Raw genomic sequence first — 15,931 nt, 5'->3', positions numbered from 1 at the left:
AAGCCAGGGCATCCCAAAGTGTTTTGTGACATGGCAGTTTACAACTTAACCATTACTAGTGCAATAGAGGAAAAAGGCTACATTTTACATAAGAAAACAAGCAATGCCACCAATAAATGCTTGTTCTAAGAAACGAGGACATCTGCATTTAACAGCTCTCTTGTAACACTGCCTGAAGTGCAGCTGGAATTAGTAACCCTTAAAATCTCAAACACCTACAGAAGGTTAGTTTTGGTGACCATTCCTTGTAGGATCTTCCACTTCAAATCAGAAAAGATCTCAACAAGTGATTGGCCTGTGATTCCATACCTTCCCAGCAGTATTTCCTAAGACACCCTGCCACTTGCTGGCTGGTCACTCTCACACTGCCTGCAGGCAGCTGGTCCACCTGCAAATATCCAACACCACTTTCCAAAGACATATGTTCTAATCAGCTCTAACACATGAAGCAGAGACTTTGGAGCCTCTCTTAAAACTCAGGTGGACTTCAACATAGCAAATACATCCCTCCTTTCCAACTAAACCTCTTAAAGCAACCCTCCCATTTTCCCTTGCAGCATGGAGTTAGGATCAATTTCCAGATCAAGTGCAAAGAAACTGCACCAATACGGATCAAGCAGCGAGCACTGTGTGGACATGTTTTGGATTGCTGTGACAGAACTGAAGCCAGGAAAAGTATCAAAGATCAAATGAATGCTAGTGAAGAAAGACTTTTCAGAAGGGCTTGATCACAAAAGCAAAGAGGTTGGTTTGTTTGGTTTTGGGGTGTTTTTTTTAAAGGTAACGCTAGTGATAACAAGCTTCCCTGAACAAGCAACACTGATATTTAAGCAGCAATAATTTAAGAAACTTTCCCTTAAAGACAAGAAAACCTTGCAATTATTCAAATAACACAGACTTTTCTTTAATAATTCCTTCTCTCCAAACTAACTTGGAATAGATGCAAGTGGAAGTACATCATTCCTTTGAATTCTGTGTTCTTAAGGCAAATAAGTTCTGCAATATTAATCAGCTCTAAGAGCTTCTGCTGAATAGCAGAGTTTCCTTTTTCCGTACATCTAGAACTGACAGCTGCTCACACAGAGACACATGTCTGAAAGACTGCAAATATTCCAGGGTGGGCATAAGGCATATGGTACTGTGGGACTCTGCATGTGGTTCTGGGGGGGTGAGTGCAGATACAAAACCAGGACTAATGCCAAGGATTTTACAAAATGCACTGAGCTGTCTCTTTTATAAGAACACCTCCAAATGGCATTATCTATGGGTCATGCTTAACCTCCCATTCCTGAAAGCCTCAAAGCTGAAATTTTCAAGAGCTGGCACTATGCACATACTGATGCAGCACTGTCTGCCATTCACAGATGTCAGAATTGCAGAAAATAAGAGCTAGGGACATGAGTCACACAGAAAATACTAGCAAAACAAGGAAGAGCATCTATTTGCAGGCAAGAATGCTTTCCAAGGTAGAAGACAATGGCAAAAGAAAACTCAACATTTTCAGCAGATATCCTGATAAATGAATTATTTATATCTGAAATGCATTCAGTAACACTGTATGCCAGATGCTTGTCAAAACTACAAGTTCCAAAAACAACCCCAATAAGCAAAATATATGAGTTACCACTCAGTATTCATCATCTTTAAGAGTACTATCCTGTCCTGCATGTGTCACTTTGAACAGGAAAAAGGTAACAAGCATGTTATGCAGCACAGAAATATTCATAATGGACTGTATCTTTTGAAAAGGGAAAGGAATGAACAGCACTCAGAGCAATGAAAAAGAAATCACACCTCAAAACAGGAAGATGGAATATCAATTCAGCACAAGCTGAGCCATGTTAGAGAAGAGAAAAAATTTGGACTTCAGAGAAGACAACAGTTTCCAGCAGCAGTTTAAAACCCACACCAAGCTGATTTTGTAGTGTTCAAAATCTGAACTGCATCTCCATTACTTGGATCATCTCCATTACTTGGATCAAAGTAGCAGATTAGTGCCAAAAAACCACTGCCATGGATCACTTAATTGTGAGGTGTTATTCCATTTAAACACAAAACACATTATGCACACATGTAGCCAGAAAACTACAAGCTGTTAGGCAAAGTTTAAGAGTATTAGACAACACAAGGAGCAAGGGAAAAATGTCACTGAAGCTTTTTTTGCATCAAACTTCTGAAGATCTGCAAAATCCTTTTTCTTCCTTAAAGCTAAGGAGAAGGCCCACAGGGCACAGCAAGATGATGGCTCCAACACCCAAGTGAAGGATGAAAACAGAACTTAAGAAACAGGACAATCTAATAAATGAGATTCATTAACAGAAGTAGCCAATGATGTTCTGTATGCTGCTTATGCTGAGTGTATTCAAAGGTCAGCTCAGAAGCAGAAGTCATATGATTATGGTCACTATTTTGGCCTGAAACCTTCAATAAGTCTAATTAAAAGAGACAGGGAACAATAGTTTAGATGTATCACCACAATACGGGAAACAAAACGCTTTGCTCAAGAGAAAAGAAAAACCCACAGTTCAAGGAACACCCTGGCACAAGCACTTCCCAGCACAAACTGCTCACACAATTCTCCTGCTCTCTTGGTTGTGAAAGGCACAGAGAAGCAGGCCAACAGAGACACACATCCCCCTCCCCTCCTCCTGTAAATCCTAATCTACCCAAAGTGTATCAATCTACCAAGAGGAAAGCCTTACAAAATAGTGACTGCAATGAAGTTCCAGAGGTGATACAGCTGAGGTGTGCATACACCCCCAAAAACATTTCCATTTGGATCAGTAACAAATGCTGCTCAAATGAATCTCACAGATGTGCTCAGTTCCAGCTCTGGGGTTTGCATCACTGAGCCTGAGGATGCTGACCTGACCACTTCCCAATGCCATCAGACATCAGCTGCACCCCCAGAGAGCACCTACCTCATGCCACCTGTTACCAGGCACTGCCTACCTCAGCTCAAAACAAAGCCAATTCAAATAAAAGCTGTGAAATGGGTCTAACAAGGACACTGGGCCCTCAACACCACTGACTGTCCCCTCAGGACGTGCTTGCATCTCATGGTGCAATTATTGGATGCACATCAAGTCTCAGACGGAGCTGAGTGAACCAGCCATGCTCATACAGTACACAGGAGCTGTGAAGACAGTTTTGCATATTCATCTGCATACAAATCAAGCTCCCACTAGCAAATGAAACTGGTGTATTTTAATTCCTTTGAGAACTTTTCCCATTTTAGAACTTCCTACAGGAGATCTTGTGCAATGTAACGTTTATCCGACACAGCTATCTTGCACTGCCAATTTACTAAAACATTAAGTTAATTAGTGGAACTACAAAACTGATGTGTGTGGTTTTTTGCAGGAATATGAGGATGCAAGAGAGAATCTAGTTTGAAAAGTACTTTAATCAATCTTTGCTTCTAGCCTTAGAGCTAATACCAGTAGGAACTGGAAGTATAAAATGCCACGTTTCTACCGTGACATTAAACATTTTCCATTCAACTTGATTTTTCTACTTCCTGAAAAGCCTAAGCATGCACATGGGGAGAAGGATTTCCATGCTTATTTTTCATTTGTTCCTCTTGCCTCTATGAGGACTTAGCATGTTATGTTCACTTTGCATGTCTACCCTTCTCAGACAAAGCTGCTAATATTTCTGATGACACCAGCTAGAAAAGAGGCATCTCCAAAAATGCTGCTCCCACAGTTCTACCCAGCAGCTGCGTATGGAGGACGCTTGAGGAAGAACTTTTACCAGGTGGAAGGATCCCAGCTTAGCATCTACCAGAACACCCTCTTCACCATGGTTTAATATGAAGGAGTGAGAAGAAAATTTTTATCAGCATCAAATGATTATCTTCAAGTGAGCAGACTAAATCCTGACATTTGCTTTCAGTCCAAGATGGCTTTGAGGTGCTAAATCCCAGCTCAATTTAGTAAAATTACAGCAGCTACCTCACTATTCAATTTAGGTGACTAATCTAAAAACCTGCCAGTCCTGACTAGTATCCTGCTTGCTAGCTTACACATTAAGAATTGGTTTTGGTCCATTTACATTAATACTAATTAAAAAGTCCCTAAATGGTAAGCACTTGGAAGCCAGTATTAAATAAATATGCTTACAGAAGAATTTGGTTTTGCAAATGTTAGGTGAAATAATAGTGTCAATATGAGGTTTTGGTTTCTAACAAATCAGCTATTGAACAGATTTATTCTCACCTTTTATAATATTTTTAAAATTTATTTTTATTCCAGCAATATATCAAAATTCCTTACAATAGACAAGCCGATTATAACTGGCTGGCACTTTACAACAGCTCATCTCTTGTTTATCATTCCAACAACATGTATTTGGACAAAAAAATCCCCACAAAAAACACTTCAGTTCAGGACTGGGGAGCCAATCTGCCAGAAGCACCAACCAGCAAATGAAAGGAATGCACTGCAGAAGCAGCAACAGGCAGTCCCAGGTTGTCAGCTCTGCCCAGCACTGTGGTCAGCCTGATGACAGACAGACTGGGCCTAGCACTGAGTAAGAGGTCACAGAATATTTAAATTGCCCAAATTCAGCTTGACTCCTCAGTGTAGTCAAAAAAGCTTATGCCAACTAATAATCTTTCCTCTTAAATACAAGCAATTTCAACTTGCTCAATTAAGATGCAAAGAGCAGCTCAATGTGCATAGTTACCAGCAACTTATTATCACTGAAAAAAAATGCTTTATTACAAGTGTTCATCCTTAGGGTAGGACACACTTTAACTAAAGGTTATGCAAGATGAAGACAAGCAGTTCTTTTTAAAATAAGCCCTGGCCAGTCTACTCTGATCCTATCATCAAATGTATAGAAAGGGCTATGACAGATAGCAAAACTTTTGAATTATGATTCCTCTGCTGCTTTTTCAGAACTATTTATTTGAAATAAGCTATGGAAAAGTAATTAAGCAAAATCACATAGGTCTGTGCGCTTAAGACAGACTAACATTCACATACTCTAAAACTTAAAAATGAAAGAACAAAGAAAAATCTTTAAAAATCTGATTTGGGGAAATGCTGATTCGTTTGCAGGCCAGCAAAAAGAAACGTTACTCGCAGGATGCCTTTGATAAACATCTGCTGCACAGTACAACACAAGCTAAGTGGAAAACTACAGACCACAGTGCAGCCTAGTTTCTGTCCCCTCCCACACACACGTCATTGTCACATTAGCCCTGAGATTACACAGCCAGCCCAGAGCGGGCACGGGTTCGTACTTCTCCAATTTCAAAATACTTTCAAAGACGAGGTATAAGCTTTTCATTTTCAACTTCTAGTTTACTTAGACCCAGCATTTGTTTCTATCTGGTATTTATAGCTCCTTCAAGTCAGCATGAAACACCAGTCGAGAAAGCTCCCATGAAACTGTAAAAGATCTTATACCCTTAAAACATGTATTACAACAAATGCTAGCAGAAATAAAGGCTCACACCTAAGTTTTTTTTCAGGTATTGACAGTTTCTGACAGTGCTAAGCTTGTAACAGGAGTATTTTATTTTCCATTATGAAATTGACCTCCTCATGGAAAAGAAACCTGCCTATAGGATCAGAAAGATGCATTTCAATAATGAACTAAGGACTAGTTGCAGATCAGACTGAAATCACACAGCAGAAAAAAAGAATATTTCTTCCTGGTTCAGCACTTGGTAAATGGAAATAAGTGCTCTTTACACAGTATTGATTTAACATGTCCTTCCAACTTACCTGTCCAAAGACCACACTTGGAAATCTTGCACACATTTCTGTACTCTGTTGGTCACAGAAGTTATTCCTAAAACTTGACTAAAATATGAAAAGCAGTAGTTACAGGGTTATGACTGGCTCAAGTTTTTCTCTTGGATACAAGTTCAGCAGCAGTCTGTTGGCTAAGCCATGTCTGAATTCAGCAATGCCTTCATTCACATATTCAACACTTCTGTCATGACTAACCCCACTAACATCACTTGATCAAAGTGCTGCACGGAATCCTGCTAATGCTGCTGTGTTTAGTGAGCATTTCTCAGTTGCAGTGTTGACTTAACCAGGTTAAGAGGACTTAATCTCTCCTCTTGGGTCCCCTCAACTGAGTAGATAGAATAGTTTCATTTCCCAGTAAACTGGACTAAGATTTATGTTAAATGTTTCCTTTTTAGTGAGTAATTTTTATAGTAACACACAACGTTGGGAAACTGAAGGCACAGGGAAAGAGGAGGGAGCTGGTCAAGCAAAGGGAGAACAAAAGCAGCATAACCATGTGCTTCTGTGAGTATTGTTTGCCTCCTTCAGTCCTTACAGTAGATGGGGCTGTGTTGGGTTTGGGACTGTGGTTTTTTTTTGTAAATCTAAGAAGATCTCAGCTTTTCCTGGCAAATGCAGTTCACACTAGTGGAGGAACTTTCAAGCAATGCCACTTTAGTGTACTAAATTTTAACAGTACTTGAAAAAAGTGCTGTTACCAAAATGTTCCCAGGCACAGCAAGCAGTGAAAGCCAAATGCCATGCCACACAGTAAGGCAAGTGGGCCCCATGGCAGGCAGACACCTGTCAATTAACAGCTAAAATGCACTAACAGCTATCAGCTTGATCTAGCACATCCCAATCAAACATGTCACTATCTCAAACCCACTGAGCCTCAAGTCAGCTGCCAAAAAGGACTGCTGTGATTTTATCCCAGCTGGCAACTAAGCCCCACCCAGCTCCTTGCTTACTGACCCCCAGTGGGATGGGGGCGAATCCAAAGGGTAGAAGTGAGAAAACACTAAGAAATAAACACAGTTACACAGGGAAAGCAAAAGCCATGAATGCAAGCAAAACAGAACAAGAAATTAATCCATCACGTCGTTTGGGCATGCAGTTTTTCAGCCATTCCCAGGAAAGCAGGGCTCCATCTGGTCTAACTTGGGAAGACAAAGGCCATCACTCCAAAGGTGTGTCCCCCCCTTCCTCCTCCTCCAGATTTTTATATTGCTGAGCACATTGTCATATGATATGAAATATCCCTTAGGTCACTGTGACCAGCTGTCCCCTGCAAACCTCCTTGTGCACCCCCAGCCTCCTGCCTGGCAGGGTGGGATGAGGAGCAGAAAAAGGCCTTGGCTCTAAGTGCTACTCAGCAATAACAAAAACATCCTAGCACTATCAACAGTGTTCTCAGCACAAACCCAAAACAGCCCTGTAAGAGCTCCTCTGAAGAAAATTAATTATTCCAGCCAAAACCAGCACAAACAGAAAACTCTGTGGTCCAGTATTGGAATGGGCCAAAGGAAACACCATGAACACCAAGTTAGTGGCAAAGAGGTATTTCCATACATTTTCCTGTACAAGCCAATATGTGCACAACAAGAGGAAAAGAAAAAGCCACTGATGCATCCCCATTCACTGGGTACATGTGGGAATGTGTGCACAGTTGCAAGCCAGACAGGTTTTCTAGGGCTAAGATTTCAACTTAGTGAAATTTAAAGACATTTCTCCTATAGCAATGTAAGAGAATAAGAAAAAAAAATAAGCTAGCTTCAAGTAATTTAAAAACAATAAATTTTCATTGCAAAAGTGAGTATTTAATTGAAATATGCCCATTTTAACTGGAGTCACAAGTCATTAAGCAAAGAATGAGCCTTCAGGTTAGTTTTCAGGTTGATCAGTAGCCATGAATCACCAACGTAGACTGACCACGCACTGAGTACTTTGTTCCTCATCTTACCAATTATAAAAAACACATTTCCAACTCTCAAGAAAATTTCAGTATTTTATATGTGCTAAAATTGCATTCTATAGTAGCATGGAAGCTTTATGAAATATACCCAGTGCAAAAGGTATCAACATCTAAGAAACTAATTCCAAAGGACTTGTTTCTAAAACTGACCTACTCTAAGGCATAGGGAAAAAATCCTGATAAAGCACTCATCTAATTGAAATTTTATGCTACTTTGAGAAAACATAAGACTGAGTCTGCTTCCAGTTGTGCCAACTTGAGAGTCAGAGGTTTTTTTTCCTGTTATACCTCCTCTGTCTCCTTCATGCAGCTCCTTAAGTCCTCCTACATGCCTCAGCAGCCCTAAGAGCAGTAACAGAAAGATTACAGTGTCTGCCCCCTCCCAGGCCCCTCAAGCTGAAAGGCTCCCATACCACTTAACTATGATTTGCAACTCTATCTAAATTCTTACCTTGAAATATTCAATGGTAATGCATATTCACCATGTCTAGGTTGGCTTCCTATGGCCACAGGCAGAACTAGGATCAGCACTGAGCTGCAGATCACTCATTATACATTCTGAGTTTAAGAGCAGAGGGGCCATCCAAGAAAATGTGTTCAGAGGACTTGGTGGTCCCTAGTGACATGCTGGACAACACAAACACTGAACTGACACAAAACACTAAGTATAATCATTAATTTTTAGGGCTGATAGATCAAAAGGTTAAGTTTGGGGACAGACTAGCCCTCCTTATCTTACACTTTTAAGCTGGCTTTTTTCAGATTGCTATTTAGAGACATATTTTGCATAAGACCACAGGAAACTGTTCCAGCGTATTCCTACAAAAACTGTTTCTCTTCATTTGCTGACTCTAGCTAAAATCTGTTGTGAAAGCAGCAGGAGCAAGAAATGTCAGGAAATAATTTTTATGCTGCCTGTTTTCAAGTCTTTAGTCTCAGTATATTTGGAGCATAGCAACAAAAAATTTCTTGTCTCCTCTGTTGGGTTTGCCTGCTAATGGAGAATTAGTTTCATCTGTAGAAGGGAACTAAGCTCAAAGGGGCCAGCAGGTGGGTGTATCCAGAGCTCCCAAACTGACATGCTAGAGCATGAGTTACCCAACCAGTTGAATTAAAATTGTAAACAGTTGCAAACAAACTTCTGCAGATGTTACTCATGTATGCTTCACACCCATAATTTGCAACTCAAGCAATGCCAATATTTATGTACTGTAAGTACTTAATTATGTTGCCATGGAATGTAACACTCCCCCTATAATTCAGGCTCAGGATAAAGAGGTTTAATTCACTTAAAAGCGTGGCTCTGGTTGAGACTTTACTCACCTATCAATGTCCTTGGCTACTGCAACCAGACATTGATTTCAGTCCTTACAGTAAAAGCAGCGTTTAGAACCACTGTTATTCACAAAGTCAATGATGTCAGTAATATTTTATTGTACTCAAAGTTTCAAGAACTGGAGTTTAGCATTAGGAGACAATGATCAAGTTTTCCAAACTACAACCATGGGTGACAGATCTGCTGAATACAGACTGGAAAAAATACTTGAGCTTTCTGATCTGCTGTAATTTAATGATAGCACCTGCTGCTTCCGGAGCAACAGAGCTTTTTTGTTGGCATCTCAGTTGATGCCACAGCTCTGAAAATCACCTAACAGAAAATATTTCATACTGTAGCTGCTAGCTCCTACAAGAGAAAAATAAATGGTGCTGAGACAGTGAAGTAGTTCCAGAGATTTTTTTTTTAAAGATCATTAGTTATTATCATCAGGTTAATACTTTTAGGTTTTTTTTTTCCATTCCCAGAATGAGAATTCCCTTAAGATACAACTAAGATAGAGAGTCTATAGCTATATTTTAGGAAGATAATTATAGCAGCTCTAATTACCATCAGAACAAGCTTTACAAGCTTTTTTAGTAACTCCATGTAACAGCCATATGATTAGAGAACACTGAAGTTTAAAATCTGAATCTCCATTACAGCAACATCTACTTCTAGGTCCATTATATCATTACAGGGTCAAAAAAGCTGTTTCATTCTCAACTTTCCCACTTGAATAAAATGTATCCCCAACTGAGAATTTTCTAGAGTTGAAACTATTCTCTCTTATAGTATGATATTGCTGTAAGGCTTATTCCTTACCCCATAATTTCATTATATATGCATTCAAAATTAATAAGAACCATTTTCACATAAAATCTCAGGGATTAAAAGAATAAAAATTAAACAAGAAACACATGAAATGCAATTACAGAATAATATTTGTGGCATTTAAACATTTAAATTTAAAAAACTTTCTGTAATTAGCAGAACACCCACAGTTGTTTTATGCTGTTAAAATACATAACTGAAAAAGTTACAGTCAAATTTGCACTTCCTGTACTTCTGTTTCTCATGGTACTGTAACAGATTCACTGATAAGAAGCTAAAATTTTAAAAATGATTATTTAATTAGCAGAAGCTGAGGAACTTCAATCTCCAAGAAATACTATTTCAGTTGTGGAAACACCCTCCTCACTTATCTGACTTCAGACTGTGGAGGGAGGAGCTTCTCATTCTGTCCCAAGTCAAAGCAACAAGTGACACTTCTTTTTCAAAGGGCATCACAACTGACAGGACCTACTGGTCACGTATCCTCCCACATGAAAATATTCCCTGGCATGTTTGGAGAGCTAAACCAAATCTGTCATCCTTTCTCCACCCTCAAATCCTTTTTTTAATGAAAAATTGATATATAACAACACAACTGGGGAGATTATAAATCTTCTGGTTCCGGAAGACAAAAAAAAAAAAAAAGGCACCTTGAAAAATTACTTCAAGTGAAACTATCATATAACACAAGTAATTAGTTACCTTCAGGAGGAATTATAAGGATTCCTTAGAAAAAATCATTTAAAAAACTTCTTTGAACTGTTTGACTCATGAGCACATTCTGAACACACATAAAAGACAGTTTCTCTAATACCATACAACTGCCAGGTCTTGCAAAACCTATGGAACTCCAAGGGAAAGCAGAAATACAAGCTCATTTCCCTCTTTCTCCTTCTAGAGCAGTTGGAGGTTGCAATGATGGTGAGACAGGGACTGCTGTCACCAGGTAACACAAACAAGTTATGCAAAAACCTCATGAGAAGTCCTTAAGCATTGGAAATGTTTGTCCTGGACATTAGAGTCATAAAAAGCTTCATTTAATGGAGATTACATGGATCCCTCTATTGCAAACTTTTACTGGTGGCTACACTCCATTTTTGCTGTATGCACATTTTTAAAAACCTCAAAATACTGAGTCCCCATAGTGACAGATAAACCACGTTTCTGTAAGATGAAGAAAATGAATAAGCTCTTTTCATGCTATGAAAGGGCAAATTCATACTGAATATTACACAGCTGAGGAAGACTGGCATGGGATTGGAGGCTACTTTTTTTTTTCTAACTATAAGAAAATCTCACTATACCTAATGGTATGAATGCACTTATCCTTATAAAGACTATACTGACGCCCAACTTGAAGCTTCAAGAAAAGTTCTATCTTATAATATGACAGATATTTCTTGGGAGAGCAAACAAAAGAGATGAAAAAAATCCCCCCCCCCCAAACACCAACAAACCACAAAGTAAAATACACAGAATTTACTGATTCTATGTTTTAAAAATATCTCCAAGGAACACATCTACATTACTACATGTTCTCCATAGCAGTAATGTGAACCTGAAAAGTGAACCTTTCAGTAATAAATACAAAGGTATTGCACTTGAATGTTTTACTTTTCCAGAAATAATATTAAAGCCAACATATGATCTCAAAAGCCCTGTTGCATATCTAAGAAGAAACATCAGTACTGAGGAGTTGAGTAAAATAAGAACTTTGTATTGGTCTCAGCATTATTACTCACCCGCTTTGGCCCACTAAAAATCTTCCTGGTGTTTTCCTTAGATTTATCACCTTGTTTATTTGTGGATTTCTTATTGCCTTCATGCACACCAGATGCATCCTCTGAAAACTCCAGATCTGTTAAAGGTAAATATAGACATGAAACAACCATTTTAAAAGCTGTTGAACTGCTAGAGCATTTCTTGCACCTGACAATTCCACATGTATAGTTTCTGACATTACATAATGAACCATCAATATTCATCAGAAAAATCAGCCTTACTGCCAAGCACAGTCCTGGGTGCAGCTCAGGCTTGCTGACTGGATTGCAGTAATACACAGAAGCATGACAAGGTGCACAATCAAAAATATTACAGCACCTCTTGCCCACTGGGTAAGCTGCAGGCTATTGCTTCCCATCCCATACTCCTTAAATCCCAGGGCACCTTTTACACAAGCTTACTAATGGCTGGCTTACTGCTACAACCCTGAGCAGCAGATGAATAAAGCAGGAGATTGGGCTCTTCAAAAGTGTGAGATTAAGAGATTTAAGAGAACACACTACAATTATAGAAGAGAAGAACTGATCTTGTTTCACTTCTCATGGAGGCAGGCTGCTTGTATTTGCTTATTCTGCTGTGATCAGCTCAGGAAGGAGTCAGCCAGAAGGAACTGCTGACATGGCCTTGCAATGGATTTGATACTTGCATTACCACTGATTCCAGTACCCCATCCTGGACTGTAAATCTGCAATTCACTCATCCAATTCCATTCCTGTCCTTAGGTTTTTTTTTTTAAACTTGGGTTGCTTTATTTGAAGCACTATCCCTTGGAGACAAGGGAAGAGGATTACTTGGCACAAACCAGAAGTTACCACAAATTTCAAGATGGAAATAAAGACAGGAACAGAGAGGTACTGTTTCATCTGACAATCTATTTAGAAAACCATTTCATTCCTGAAAAGCTGCTGCTGTTTGAAAATTGCACTGCAAGAACACAAGCAGGTAGGATGGGTTACTCTAATCCCAAGCACACAGGACCAGCCAAGCTGGTTAAGAAGGTAAGCAAAGGCAAAGCAGGCAACTGAATTTCTAATGGCATTCTCAAGGGTACAGAACTTGTCTGAGGAATAGAACTATTCCTAAAATAAAGCTCCCATGTTTCCCAAATTGCAGTAAATTTCAACAGGCTTGGCAGCATCAGGACTGGCAGGATGCCTGCTGCAAGGCACCTCCTGGAACCAGCCTCTCCCTGGTTCATTTTATCCCACTGGTTTTCAGTGGGGCTGTGTCAGGTGAGCACAAGAGCCTACAAACACAGCAGCAACAGCCCCTCTGAAAACAACTGACTCTAACAGATGTTTGATAGAATTAGTCTAACTCAGGAAAAATACTACAGACCAATTTCCATTACCTTAAATAACACAAAACTCCTTCCAAATCTATGTAAAAGAAAGCTTAGTTCTTGCTGAAGCCAATTTAAAGAGTAAAATCAAATTGCTTTGATATATATCCTTATAAATCCTGAAATATTTCTCAAGAAGTCAGACCCTGAATGCAGTTCTCAAAGAAAGTCAAACCAAAAGAACTGGACCCTCCTAGTGCAGATTAAAAGCTAATAAGTAATTTACTTGACCACAACCAGTGCAAATATGCAAGTCATTCTAGAAATACAAAATATTTCACCTGCCAAATGAGAACAGCAACTTGTGCCAGGTGCTAAGACTTGGATCTGGCATTGCCTTCAATAATGATTAACAATCCTCTGGGATCAACTAAGCCACAATTTTAACACTTGAAATTTCCTTGTTTGAATTCTACTCCTATGTGATTCTGAACTATTCCATTTAAATTAGTTGATTTTAAATTGAAAGAAACTTGTTGATTAAAAAAATTCAACTCCTAGTTACAACAGGATAATTCTGCATTTTCTGATGTTGCTAGCACATCAAACACTTAGTAGCTTTGTAAGATGACCTGGAATGCTTCTATTTGAGCAGTGCTTTTGAAGGCCTTCTTAAAGCACTCTGCCTACATTATCTTAGCAGACTTTTAAATCTAAACTAAACAGGGTCTGGGGGAGAAGTCTTCTGTTAACATGAACTGATGGAGGAAAACACTGGAGTAGTTTGGTGAAGCAGCAGAAGCAGTGACCCTACTGGAACCTGATTTCCACTGGCTCTCTCCTGTATGGCTTTTTGGACGGGTTTTTTGCCCCCTCACAGAGAAATTGGTCATATTACCTTTTTTCTCAGTATGGGAGCACGTAAGGCCATTTTTCCTCTGTCTAACCATTTTTAAGGCATTTATAATCTTTAAGATAATTTGCCTGTCTTGGCTAGAATTGGAAAGATGTTCAAAGACCGAGGAAGGCAACAACCACAGTAAATTTCCTGGGGAACAACAACAGAGTTTTGGTTTAGTGTCTCAGGGCAATTCTGCAGAAGGTTTTGAAGCCCAAACAGGACTCTGCCTTTGAGGACTTTGATGTAGTTTTAACTGGCTTAAAATATTTACCCAATGAAGGTGACTCAGTTTTTGAGAAGATGCAAAGGAATTTAAAAAAAAAAAAAAAAATAGGGCAAGCTGGCTCACCAGAACTGAGCTGAGTGCTAGATGCTGATATACAAAAGCTACATTACCTAAAAAGATTATGGGAATCTCACCTTGATCACTGAAAGGAAAAATGAATCGATGACACAAAGGTTAAGCTGCAGATCAGAACTGATTTACAAAGCAAAAGACTGAGCTGCAATACAGATTTCTCTTGGACACAACTCCCCATGGATTACTACACTCAAGTCAGTCACTTTCTTCCAGTATTAAAATCTTCTCCTCACTGGAGTCATCCTGTACTCTGGCTACTGAAATGACAAAAGCAGTGTTTCAAATCTAGCAAAGTCTCACCAGTGCTCGTAGCCCCTGGCATTCAGCAGAATCCAGCTGGGAGGCTCACAAGCCAAAGGGGCCTTTGCTTCACTGGGCTGCTACAGAGGAATCTGAGAGAATTTCAAATTGCAATGGCAAAATAAAAAGCAAACTTTTACCAGGAACTCAACACATCAGCAAAAATTTAGGCTATAAAGTTAAGTATTTTCATTAAAAGGTGTGGTAATAGCATCTAGGAATTTAAAAGGTGAAGCTTTTTTCAGAGGTGGCAGTTTTATTTGCTTGGCTTTTGTTTGAGGGTTTTTCTGTGTTTTTAACTACTTCAGCAGAAAAGACTACCATAGAAGTGAGCAACAGAAGATGTTTTTCAATGAAAGAGTCAAACCAAAACTGAATTTATCTGTTTTGCAATTTTTCCTGCGCTAACAATATTGTTCCTGTAGTCTCTGTGCTTTCTTAAATTTCATTTGTCAAAACATGTAAAAATGTACTGTTAAACTAACTTTCCCTCTGTGAGCTACTAGACTAGAAGGAAGTCTTTATAATGTTCCATTACAAAAATTTTATCAGATGTTTTAAATTAAGGTTCTAAAATCTGTTTCATAAAAATACACCTAGATTATGGCAAGTAACCAAATCAGTATTATGGCAAAGTAAGGCTGTGACAGAAAGCACCAAGTTTCTTGAAAAACTGATTATTGCCATGTAACATTATTTATGCACGGAACACCAAAATGAGTCTTGGGATTTTCCAGGGCTGAAATTCAGAGAGGCAGTCTGGCATTTCACCTGTCAACCTGGAACAGAACACTGGATTTTTATCTGGGCCTTTATTCATTAGAACAAAGAAAGAACAGCACATACAGAACTCAGGTAGCATTAGCACCTCTCAGTACTGTTCACCATTTCAGGACAGAATTTTATTGTGCAAAATGTTCTGAAAGCTGTTTCTCAGGCCTGGAGTCAAAGCTGGCATTTTTCATGGATGCAGAAGTCATGTTCTTCCAGTATGCAAAGACAATACCTCAGAGCAATGTCACATTTTACTGCAAATTCAGGCTTAGATTCAGAAGTTCTTGAGACATTCTCAGGCTCAGCATCACTACATTTAAGGGCTCTTATCATGGTTGTTCTGAGCGATCATGATGCTCAAAATTTGCAAAGGTCTGAGAAAAAATAGTGTGAACTTCAGCAAGGAGTTCCACAAACTTTAGGGCACCATCAGACTCCCTATTTTCATGATCTGTATTATAGGGCATCAGCCTTTCAAATTTCAGAAAAAAAAACCTGAAAGTCAAATCTCACCTGCAAACAGCAGCACATAAGAATCAAATGAGCTAAGGAAATGCAAAATAAAGGGGAAACATCTCCCAGCAGAGGGACTGAGAGGTAGCTCTTACCTGAAGTGGAGAAGTGCATTAAGAACTAACAAAACAGAAATTTACATTC

At 39.1% G+C, this 15,931-nt stretch overlaps 1 protein-coding gene across 7 annotated transcripts in view; it reads right to left on the bottom strand.

Moving 5' to 3' along the window:
• The window catches only part of WAPL (WAPL cohesin release factor), a 134,875-nt gene that overhangs the window by 29,279 nt on the left and 89,665 nt on the right, over positions 1-15,931 (bottom strand). For all 7 annotated transcript variants that reach the window (XM_077183320.1, XM_077183319.1, XM_077183322.1 and 4 more), the window contains one exon: positions 11,617-11,732. In XM_077183320.1, coding sequence (XP_077039435.1) covers positions 11,617-11,732 — 116 coding nt within the window. The remainder of the gene's footprint in view (positions 1-11,616; positions 11,733-15,931) is intronic.

Source organism: Agelaius phoeniceus, chromosome 9, assembly GCF_051311805.1.
Source record: "Agelaius phoeniceus isolate bAgePho1 chromosome 9, bAgePho1.hap1, whole genome shotgun sequence".
NCBI classification, from domain to species: domain Eukaryota; kingdom Metazoa; phylum Chordata; class Aves; order Passeriformes; family Icteridae; genus Agelaius; species Agelaius phoeniceus.
Note: the sequence above shows the minus strand (reverse complement) of the source record. Positions and strands in the feature narration are given on the sequence as shown.